Raw genomic sequence first — 11,583 nt, forward strand, 5'->3', positions numbered from 1 at the left:
TTATAAGGGTGTAAATAAAAATATTAACACTAAACCCACATACACACACACACGCTTGCACACACGCACACCCCAATCAGAGAAAGTTACCCCAGCCAAGCGACACTCGAGATTTGCCTCTTCGCCATTTGGGAGCACATGCATTAGCATCTTATTGTTGCGGATTCGATTTGCGCTTTGTTTTTTGTTTTAGGCAAGCTCTTTGCCATTTAAATTGAGTAATCGCTGGGGGCAAAAGTTTTGCCCGTGCCACCAACTCACCCTCCACTGACGCTCTTTTTCGCTGAGTAGGCGCTGCGGCACATTTGATGTAAATGGACTTGAATTGAAAAGAGGGCTAAAGCTTGAACTGAGTATTGGCTCAATTGGTAGCAGCTTTGACAGAAGCAGTGATGAAGTCAGTCGAGAGTGCGTATGTATTCCAATCAGAGCTTTATCAATTCCTGGTGTATGAACAGACGGATGATATTCACTCTTTATCTGGGCATGCTTCAGAAGTGTATAATTCTATTTTAATATTTATATTGTAGAAACAGATGACATATAGTTATTAACTACAATTTGCGATTGATCTGAATGGCACTAAGAATGATTAGTCTGACGGGCTGCTGCTGAAATATAATGCATATTGTCTTTGCATGCAATATATGCTTATCACTTATCACTTAATGCTTAAGCCCAAATATCAAAATCACAAACATATGAACATTTGGTATTATACACAGGCGGACTTCGCCAGCAAGGTTTAGCTCCACTTCTTGTATAGGAACATAAATCTGCTTCTCTCTGTCGCTTATACAGACTTTATTTTCCATTTACAATGACAAGAGGGTACTCCAAATCGAGTCTAAAAAGAAATTTAAGTAATATTATAATATACAAAGATAGCGCAATGGAGTTAATGCATTTGACTTTCTGTTTATAGTAGTCCATGCTGCTTGCATATGAATGCCATTAGGGCCATGTCGCGCAGCTCCAGTGTCACCCGCTGTCGATGCATAGTCATCATATAGGAGTCCTGAAAGCGTTGAGTCAAAAACATCTCTGTAGCCGTTTGCAGCGCCTCCAAGGCGCCAATAGTTATGCGACTGAGAGCTTCACAATGGGTCTTATTTAGCATAATTTCGCGGACAACGCGGCCAAAGGATAGGCGGGGGATCATAAAATTTGGCGAACGCTGCAGTTGGCGGACTTCGCGTCTGAACTTCTGGGCTCGCCGGAAAGGATTCATTTGTTTGCGGCGATTTGGATTCGGTGTTGGTCTTGGTGATGGCTGTGAACTTGGCAGAATCGGTAACAGAGCTTCCCTTGTTGGAGGATTCGCTGGGTATTCAGGATTGATGTCTTCCCCTTCGTTCACATTATTTTGTTGCTTGCGAGTCGTTGAGCAACGCGCCATAGCGCCAGGTCCAAAAGCTGCAGACAAGTCCGATTCAGCTTGAGAATCATCCGAATTTTGAGTATCAGATCGACGCATATTATTAACACATTTTATTGCTTTTTAATTTCAGCACCAAATTACTCTCTACTAAAACAAATTCTAAACTGCTAAAATGCTTTTTTAGTGCTGAAAACGTCTGTAAAATACGATGGAATGAACAGGCGTTCATCCGCTTTATAACCCTTTCCAGCACAGTTGAAGCGTTGTCGTGTGAATACCAATCATATGAAATGTAAACAATGTGATTTTGATGCATGTATGTTTTGTTAAAAAATGATCGCAAAGTCATTCATAATTAATTAAATAAACACATCAAATGAATAACATTGCAATTATAAGTCATTTTAAGTGGTCATATAAAATATTTGTATAATATAATATAACATGCAAAATGTAAGCAAAGTATTTTTTTGCAAATGCAGTGTTGTAAACGACTGAAATCAAATGAATGATATTCCGACGCGTTTATTTTGCGATTCATAATAAATTAAATATACGCGAGCTGCTTCGACAGTCCAAGCCAATATGAGTAAAATATAGCGGTGAATATTTATCAAATATGACAGAGGCTATATTCCAATAAATGCAGTCATCTCTCGTGCCGTGGGTGTCCTTTCAACGGAGCTTTTGCTATTGTAATTGTTGTCCAGTCAGCGTACGCATTCAGTCGATTCTATGCATCTGATAATTCAGCTGAGACCAATATAGCATTAGAAATAGCTGCCTAATCCCCTGGTGTAGATCACCTGAACGCTCACAAATCAAGTGCATTACTTGTCGAAATTGAATCCTTCAGTCGTGCCCTAGTCCCTTGCCAATCCCCTATAGCAATCGCACAATTACGAGCCATGAGCTGGTGAAATTTGGAACGCACGAATGACTTTACCAAAAAGGATTAAAGCCGGCCAAATTAACCGAGAGCCGAGCTCACAATAATTGCTGCTACGTCTGAGTGTTTTTTTAAGCCACCCACACAGACAGGACCCTCCGGGCTCTTGGGTTAAGTAAACAGTTTAACTGAGAGAGAGAGGTTACTTGCAAAATGAAAAAAAAGAAGCGAAACAGAGGAGAAGAGGATAAGAATGTTGAGTCTGCGTCTTGGGACAGCCTTTGTTTGTTCTAATTAAAACGGCGCAGGCGTGGAAAATGCAACGTCATGAGAAATGCAACATGGACGATGTCTAGAGACTATGCTACGCGTACTTAATGCCAGCTAGGTAGCAGGAACTGTATCTGATTTACATTTTTCTTGTTTGCATAATGCAAAATATTTGCCCATTGTCCGCATGTCAGCAAGCAGCAGGCAAGGCAGCTAAGAAAATTCGCAATGCCAGCGTGGTTCGAACCCCGTGACCACCAAGAATGTGGCCTGGTCCATTGCTTTGCATACGATTTTCTACTACTATTCAATGTCCTATCGAAGGCCCTGCGGCGTGTGAACATCTCCCTACTGTTTTGCTACCCGGGCTGTCATCTACTTTTTCCGCACTATTTTAAATGATAATTTTTAGGGAAATGTTTTTTAAATCTTCTGGTTCCTGGACCAAGGTCAAGTGCTTGAGATGTGCCAAAAAATTGGTTTCTTTTTATTTTTTATTTTTACATAGGTAGGCATAATATTTTGATCTTTTGCATATGTTGTTCAGGACCTTGGGGTCAAGTTCTTAAGTGGCGAAAAATTGTGAGAAATGCAATTTATATTTGTGATGAATGTTAGAAAGTTCTTGGAAGTTTTTTATCAAGATCGTTAGCTGATTTTATTTGAGCTGGGTTTGGTGTATTTTAATTTAAATTCTAAAAACCAGGTGAAATAATTGAAATGAGAGATTTTTATTACTTCAAAAAGATGCGAATTCGACTAATCTGATGATATTTGCAGTCTCTCAGGCATTCACTAATCAGTTTTTGAAATGCTTAAGAGAAAAATGGTAAAATAATTTCAATAATAAAAATCTGGACTCTGATCAGATTGGGAAGTTTTCAGTATAGTTCTCTTTGCAAACATTTTGATATGAAATTTGTATATAATTTCTTTTTAAAGCTTGTATAGAAATGAAATATGCCAGAAATACTTTAGTCTAAGGCGCAATATTTGAAAATATTATAGTATTTTTATTTTTATTTTATATTTAGTTAAGGGAATTTCCCACATTTTTATAAGGTTTCTGACTTAAACAGTTTAATTTGATTATTAAGTCAAAAAGGGTATACGTCAGTTTCCACAATATTCTTTTAGTATTATTTTATGAATTTTTAAATAGGTTCAGACAAAAATGACACCCAAACATTCTACAAAGTTCTTCTGCTCCGTTTATACTCTGTAAAGAGTATACATTTGTTTGAATACGCTCGTTTTGAAGCTGCTTGCATTTGAGTGGAATATTTCCCATTTTTTTTTTATAAATATTTTTGCAAGTATTTCTCATATGCATTTTCATAATGTTGCATTTGCTGACCAGTTTTTGTCCCCCTTTTATTTTTTTTGCATAAAGCCGTTTGTTCAACCCCCTTGGCAGCATGCCACATTTGCTATATAAATAACAGACAGGCGAGGCGAGTCGAGTCGCGGCGCGAGGAACGGGGCTGGCCCTTTACTTTGCATTTTGTAGCAAATTTTTGGCATGGAAATTATGAAAATGGGAAATGGGAAGTGGAAAAACATGCAAATGGCGCGCTAAACCGAATGCTAGATGAAAACATTGTTTGGCCAAAGCGCCAGGCGCAGCACACTGACACATAGACACACACACACATACACACAAAAGGGATATGTAAGGATATGCAAGGATATGCATGCATGCAATCAGTCACAAAAATGCCGGCTTTTGTTTGCAGCCTGTGAATAAAGTCCAAGGGATAGAAAATCATCATCAGCAGGAAAATGGTAAATGGAAATGGGAAATGGGAAACAGAAACAGGGGCAGCTCGGGCTTGGGGTCATCGAGAGGTCAGCAACGGGATTTTCGTGCTATTGTTGACAAGGGATGCAACACACACAGACACACACACACACACATATGCACACTCGCTAACATGCAATTTTTGCCTGCTTTTTGGGCAGTTTTCACAATGTTTTTTGTTGACTATTGAAATATCGTTACATTTAATTCATTTTTTTTTTAATTTTTTATCTATGTACATGCAAAGGAGCTGCAACAAGGATGAGGTTAAGGATGCTGCCTGCCAAGCACGCGACGTGTTGCATTGAAACAAACAGCAAAACAACCATGGCACGCGTTGCAACCATTTTTTTAGTGGCACGAACCGCCCTCAAATGATGTTTTTTATTGCCTTACTCTGGCAAAGAGTCCTTTGATTTTAATATGCAGTATGTAACGCTTAGCAGCCTGTGTCTTGACAACCTTGAAGAGTGTTTTGTATCAAATTTAATAGTTGTTCTGTTCTGTTAAGACATATTTATTTGTATGTTTGTCCATCTGATACTCCGCAAAGGATTGAACACATCATACAATTTACATATCTTACAATCTACATATTTTCATAGAAACCATCAAGCCTATTCTCAACAAATGAATAGAAATACCTTAAGATTTTTGATAAACAAACTTATTTAGCGTTTGGTAATTATATGCATTTCCAGATTCATTCAAGAGTATTTGATCTTCGACTTAACGTAATACACAATGTATTATTTTCTTGTTGTTTTTCGCTGCTGCTTCTTTCTGTTTTTTCTTCTTTTTTAATCGGATCTGCATATGGTGTGTAAATTGATATAGCACGTCCCGCTCTACAGGATCATGCTGCTGCTTCGCATATGTGCATTTTATTTCCTTGCGGGCGAAACACGCGCCATTTTGACTTTAACCCCACACGTGTGTGCGTGTGCAAGGGCTGCTTAAGCTGGGGGTGGGTGGAAGCCCAAAAAGGGGTGGCGCATTATGCATAAGCGCAAGGGTTGCTCTATCTCTCTCTCGCTCTCACTCTAGTATATGGGTATACGTACTGCATATGGCAAGGCTTTGTCATGCATATCGAACTGTGAGGGCTGTGTCCATTTAATCTTGCTCCTGGCAGCCATTGGCAATTGTCATCGCTCACTCATCCTGGCCATTGGCCCAGGATCAGGTCATGGCACATTAATTGCACTTTTATGCCGTAATTTTTATTGATTTCTGCCGTGTCGATTGCTTTCGCTTTGCATAATATATAGACGATTTTAATATAGAATTGCCAGCTGTCATCGTTGTTTTTTTCTTCATCTATGTATAATTTTAGAAGAATCGGGGTGGTCAGACTCTTAACATACTTATTATTTATTCTCTTTCTTCAGTTCTATTAGAATTATCATCAAGTTGCGTAGTTAATAGTTTATAAGTAGTTCATAAGTGCTTAACTATCAATAAAAATAAATCTTTAGCTAGTAAAAATATTACAGGTATTTTCTTTATAGTAAGTGGAATTCTAACTTAACTTTCTGTTTTTAAATTCGTTCTTTTCATTTGTAAAGAATTTTACTGTATGTTATGAATATTTAATATCTTGCATAATAATAACATATTTTTATAATATCCTAGTTTTTCTTGCAGCTAGTTCTATGGGAATTCCTCTGTAAAATACGTTCTCACCCCAACTGGAAATTCAGAAATCTGTCATATCAAACAAAACCCGAACTTAAATTCACAGTTAGAACCCCTACAAATGTTGCGTGTTTCGTTGACCGGCTTTGCATGATGCGATGAATTTGTTATAACAATTGCTATTATACCTTGATCCCTGCTCCCCAACCTCTTATGATTGTCCTTCTAGAACTTTGTCAATGTCTTTGGCTGTGACAATAGACGATTTTCGGGGTATTTCTTCTGTGGCATTTCGAAAGATTTCTAACGGTCATTTACTCTAGCCGATTTCTATGCAAAGCAAATGTTAACGTCACTCAACCAAGGGGTTGCTTGTTTCTTGGAGTTTGGGAGACAATCAATGCCAGCATTTAAAAAGTTTTTATCTTTTGTTGCGTAATTTTCAAATATGCCAATGGGAGGTTTGTTATCGAGCATTCGAGTGATTCATTCAAGAATGAACTAAAGAAAAACGAATCAATTTGAAAAGAAAGGCAGGCAGCATATGTCAAATATCTTCAATTTATATCAAAAACTAAAACAGATAATTCATTATTTTACTATTTCGAGTAAAGTAAAACGTAGTTTAATGATCAGCAATTATACATTGCATGCTGAGTTATTTAATCAACCCTTGACAGAATTGCAAATGTTTTTAATTATTATAAAAGATCCCAGGATTCAAAGAGTAAAGATCATTCTTTAATACGCATACAACTTACATGTTAAGTTATCCGCCGTGTAAGTGGCTTACAGCCAACGGCAGTCCAAACATTTTTAATGCCCAACAATTAGCCGAAAGGCAAGCGATCACACATATAAAAATGCCGCTCCCTTAAGAATCCATCAATATTTCATACATCATAAAAAAGAGAGAAGACAAGATAATAAAATTGCTAAAAATATCAAAACAAAATAAAAAACGAAAGCACGCGACAGAAGCAAGCGAAGAGGATGCCAAAAGGAAGGTAGGAACCCCTACTTAGAGAAAAGATGCTGCAAGCGAGAGACACGTAGCCAAAGCCTATAAAAAATCCTATTAAAAAGACGCACACACGAATACAAAAATACAAACAACCAACAGGCGGATCGATGGCGCATTAAAAAGGAGATTTACCTATAAAAAGGTAGGCAGCAGATGAGAGGAGACTGAAGCCAACAAAATTGATAGGGAAAGCAAGAGCAAGGGCGACAAACAGGATGACAGCAGAAGCAAAACGTTCGTCTGCCTGGCACGAGAGAAGTTAAAGAAGCTGCAAGCATCTCTTCTCTCTTTTTTAGGGAGCATAAAAAACTGAGGGTCGGCTGCAGCACGCGACTAGGTGAGATCGTGGCTCCTTGAGAGATCCTCATTTGCTTGCATACCTGGAGGACTGCACTTTGAGCGCGCGCCGGCTTCTATTTTTTGTAAATTTTTTCCCATTTTTTGTGAGATGCAGCTGCCACTGGAATACGTCGACTGAGAGAGAAAAACAGTGATGCTGCAGAGGGGCAATAGCCAGGCGACATTTTGAAGTGTTCATTAGTCGCACATTTACATATCCAAATTGTCAGCTCGGGTAGGGCAGGAGGGGCGGACACGTAGAGGAATACGACGCGTGTCTTGCGGCTTTTAATTGCTGTCAATTTTGTGGGGACAACTGCAGCGAGAGAGGCAGATGGAGGGAGGGGAATTAATGTGTTGCACACTTCGTTTGACATTCGAGTGGCTGCAACAGAGCCTGCAGCGCCTCCCCCACCGACCATACTTGCAGCTCCCCTCTGTCTGTTTTTTGTGCGCTCCTTTTGTTTGATTTGTCATTTGATCGCCAACACAGTTGGCGCGATTAAAAAATTAAGTTTTCCCCCATTGAAAATAAGAAAAGTGTCGGCATTGTTTTTCTTAGAGTTCGCTGACTTCTTCGCTGGTAGATTGCAGCTTTGTGGCTTGATGAGTGCAACCACGTGCCATGGAAGCAGGAGAAGTGGCCGGAGGCTGGGCATTTAGAGTGGGGGAGCTCTTTGGTGTTGATGTTGACTAATGTCGGCATTTTGACTAGGGCCAGGCCAACTAAGTTTGCTCTTCATTATTCAAAATAGTCTTGACATATGCTGCAAAGTTAAGCTACATCTATAAGAGATTTATTCATTCAAAAGATCGTTTTGTATTCTATGTGGATAGTTAGAAAAATGTTAAATGCATTGCTGGCTTTTCCAATGTTATCTCTAATTCTGGTCATACAAATTTTTCATGATCTAACACAATTTACTCCAATATAAATTTCTTTTCTCTCAACTATTTTTAATCTTTACTTTTACTTTTGTTTCCTTCCCTATCCGTTAACGTTGTTAAAAAGCAACTCGTAACAACTTTTCAGTCGACTTCGATGACGAATTGTGCCAACACACGCCAGGACAGCCCTCATATGGTGTTTCGAAATCGTCCTGGCATTCTTATGGCCTTCTATGACAGGATCTAAGGGGATCTAGGAGTAGGGGTAGGGGTAGGAGCTACTGGGTCCGTGGGGTGCTCGGCGTTTTTTCTATAGTTTCCACACACAAAAACACATTTTTAAAAATTGTTGTTGCTATTGTTGCGTCAGCGAGAGGTCCTTTGTGTATTATCCTTTGTGCCAGTCGGTTTCTCTCTCACTCTATGTGTGTATGCCTGTGTGTGCGGACGGGGCCAAAGGTTATCTAGGCGACACATAACGGCAAGCGGCAGTCACCGCACAGCTGCCGTTTCGTCATGTGCTGCGTGTCAGGACTGCCGCTCATATGCCCCGACTGTGCTCCAAATCGAGGCTCCACAACAAAATATAAGAAATATGGAAAACTTGCCGCGTAATCTGTTGCCCGATAGAGAAAGCGAAAAATCATGCAATTATTGTTTGATCTATATTTGGGAATTTTGCCTGCCGTTCGGCTCATTAAAATTGTCAGTTCAGGGTGCGTCCATCAAATGGACAAGCGACGCGAGTCTGTAGCATCCTTTTTGGCCAGTCAGTTCTTTTGGCTGTTCATTTTTGGCGGCATTTGTAGGTCACTCGCTGACCTACACTGGCCAGCTGTCGTGTCCAGAGTTTTGTGTGCTGTGCCATTTTATCGGGGGTTGCTCTAAAGCGATACGCTGGTCATGCGAATTGAAGGTAGCCGCCGACTGACCACGTTGTGCGTGTCCTTGCAGCAGGCGTTGGGCAACATATACGAGTCATCTAATTGCGACTGCTGGTCGAAGGGGTTGCTACCCATGTAAAAGGCTGCTATATACACTGAGTATATATACTGAAAGTAGACGGCCTTATGTAACAACCCACCCGCTCATCATAATCATTATTGGACTGACTGTTATCCTGTCTGCCTCCCTAGGCAGCAAGTGCTGTAGCTCAAAAATTAACGCATTTTCATTTGGTAAATCAATGAAAATTTCATTTTTTGTTGCGCTATATTGTATTGTTTTCTATTTTTTTTGGCAAATCCTTTCGTTGCGCACGTGCTCAGTTATCCTCGCAGAGCTCAACCCTACAATCAGCCACGCACGAGCTGACAGGCCCCTTTTGTGCGCCTGTCGTCGTTTCCCTTCTACTCTCTCTCTCTCTCTCTCTCGCTTTTCTTTTTTTTTGTATCAATTTGCAATTTTTTTCACCCATTTTCAAGTTGATTTCCGCAACTCGTCCTTGATTAAGCCCCTCGCTTTAATGAAGGGGCGCGGCTGTGATTTTGAGCTACTTTGCCAAGCGTGACATGAAATTCGATTTTTTTTTGTTGTGAATTTCAGTTTTTCGTGCATTTTTTAACGATTTTGTTTGGTGTTTTGGTTTCATCTGCCAAAAGGATAAGCGAAAGGGTGCGCGTGTCCTTTATGTGTCACACTTGATTATTGGGCCACCCCTAACGTTGCAGAATTTAAAGTGCGAAAGGTGTTCAAAACCGTTTTTAAGTTTCTGAAAATGGGGTTGTTTTTAACGAAAAATATTTTGGGCGTATTTCAGCTAGTTTTTGATGGATAAAAACAGTTTTTCACGAAATTTTATGTTGAAAATATTTTGAAAAAATCAGAACATTTTCCGCATATTTTGAAAAATATAAAAGCTTTGGATTTGCGAGAAAAACTAAAAAATAATGTAACTTAAATTTTCAATAAAAATTTGGAGCTAAGATCTAAATGCTTTAAGGCCTATATATATATATATATATTTATTAATATATATATGATTTATTTATATGTTATATAACTCATATATAGAGATACATATCATTAATTTTTGGAAATTTTATTTATAATTTTTTAATTATATTTGAATATTTCCATATCTTCTACAGTTTTTATTTATACTTTTTTTTCGACCGTAATATAGGCAACCTGAATAATTTTTATTTTTAATCGACTGCGGATATTATTTAAGCCGCGTGAAAGCCCAGAGGGCCATTTGTCGGGCGTCCTGTTTTTTGGCAGCGTCTCGACCATTAGGCTTAAGAAAAATTGTCAACGGCTCTGAAGGACAACAATGCGATACGAGAGCCGAAGGATGCGCAGCGAGGCGAAATGAAATTAATTTTCAGCGCGCGAGAGAAGTGGAGAAAAAATTAACAAAAAATAAGCAGTAGAAAGCAAAACAGTTTTTCATTTACCCCAGCCGAGGCACAGGGACGTCCACCTTCGCCTTTCTATTGCCCCTTGCTTGGCCTACTTGAGTACTTGCTGGACTTGGCACGACCCCCCTTCCCCCTCTCGCAGCCTGTGCTCCCACGAATCTGTTTGGTAGCCCGTTGCCCCCTTTGTAAAAAATTAGATTCATTTGTGCGCGCTTGCTTTATTATTTAAATTCTTGCGTTATTTTTCTAAATTTTCGTCCTGCTGCTCGTTGTCGTGCAACGCTTTGCTTCATCTTGTTTCTGTTATTGTTGTTCTACGAGTGGTCCACAGCAACACAAAAAAAAACAGTGCCGGAATTTTAATGGAAAATGCCGCCAAAGTAGAAAAAAATGTTTAAGCAAACAAAGACTTGAAAACTGGGAGGCTGTTTAAGCTGCTTTCAACTCGAAGGACACACGCTCTAAAAAGGATGTGCCGGACGCAGCCGCGTAAATTGAAAGCCGCGTCGCTCGCTATCTGCCCGCCCGGTGTCGTTGACGCGGGCGTCTGTGGGCGTGGCACATGACATGAATGCCCGGCGGCTCATTTCAAGTGAAAAATGAGCAAAAAATGAAATGAAACAATGGATGAGCGAGTGGGCGCACAGGCCATAGATAGAGCTGGCCAGGACGAACACGTAGATGAAGAAGATTCCAGCGAGAATGAAAATCGTGGCCAATTTTAATTTTTCTTTCTCGCTGCTTACATTTCTAATGGGCATTTTTCGGTGGGTTAATGTGCTGTTAGGGTGAAAGTAAACGAAAGACGAAGCAGTAGAAGCGAAGCCCCACACACACATTGCTAGCATTTGCACGGCAGCTGAAAGTTTTAGCCTACCATGCCCCGCCCCCAGCCTAACGGCCCCGGCCCCGCCTGGACTGATGAATAATGACAACGCACAAAAAGTGAACTTTCATGCTGGCCCCAGCATTCGAGTGGGTGTGGCTGTT

General features: G+C 39.8%; 1 protein-coding gene across 2 annotated transcripts; it reads right to left on the minus strand.

Moving 5' to 3' along the window:
- Positions 1 to 581: 581 nt before the first annotated feature.
- Positions 582 to 1,572, minus strand: LOC111594070 (histone H3-like centromeric protein cid). Of its 2 annotated transcripts, none has more exons than XM_023307209.2 (2): positions 917 to 1,572; positions 582 to 847 (listed from the first exon to the last, which is right to left on the minus strand). In XM_023307209.2, exon 1 carries the CDS (start codon positions 1,475 to 1,477, stop codon positions 920 to 922), a length of 558 nt encoding a protein of 185 aa, XP_023162977.1. In that variant the 5' UTR covers positions 1,478 to 1,572; the 3' UTR covers positions 582 to 847; positions 917 to 919. The 2 variants fall into 2 exon arrangements, with proteins under 2 accessions (XP_023162977.1, XP_023162986.1); XM_023307218.2 differs by having other exon boundaries at positions 913 to 1,572.
- Between the last annotated feature and the right edge of the window lie 10,011 nt (positions 1,573 to 11,583).

This window comes from Drosophila hydei, unplaced genomic scaffold (genome assembly GCF_003285905.1).
Source record: "Drosophila hydei strain 15085-1641.00,03,60 unplaced genomic scaffold, DhydRS2 tig00000060-arrow-pilon, whole genome shotgun sequence".
In the NCBI taxonomy this organism is placed as follows: domain Eukaryota; kingdom Metazoa; phylum Arthropoda; class Insecta; order Diptera; family Drosophilidae; genus Drosophila; species Drosophila hydei.

Excerpts from the sequence above, each read along its gene's own strand:
- LOC111594070 (XM_023307209.2), bottom strand. The coding sequence starts at position 1,477 with ATGCGTCGATCTGATACTCAAAATTCGGATGATTCTCAAGCTGAATCG.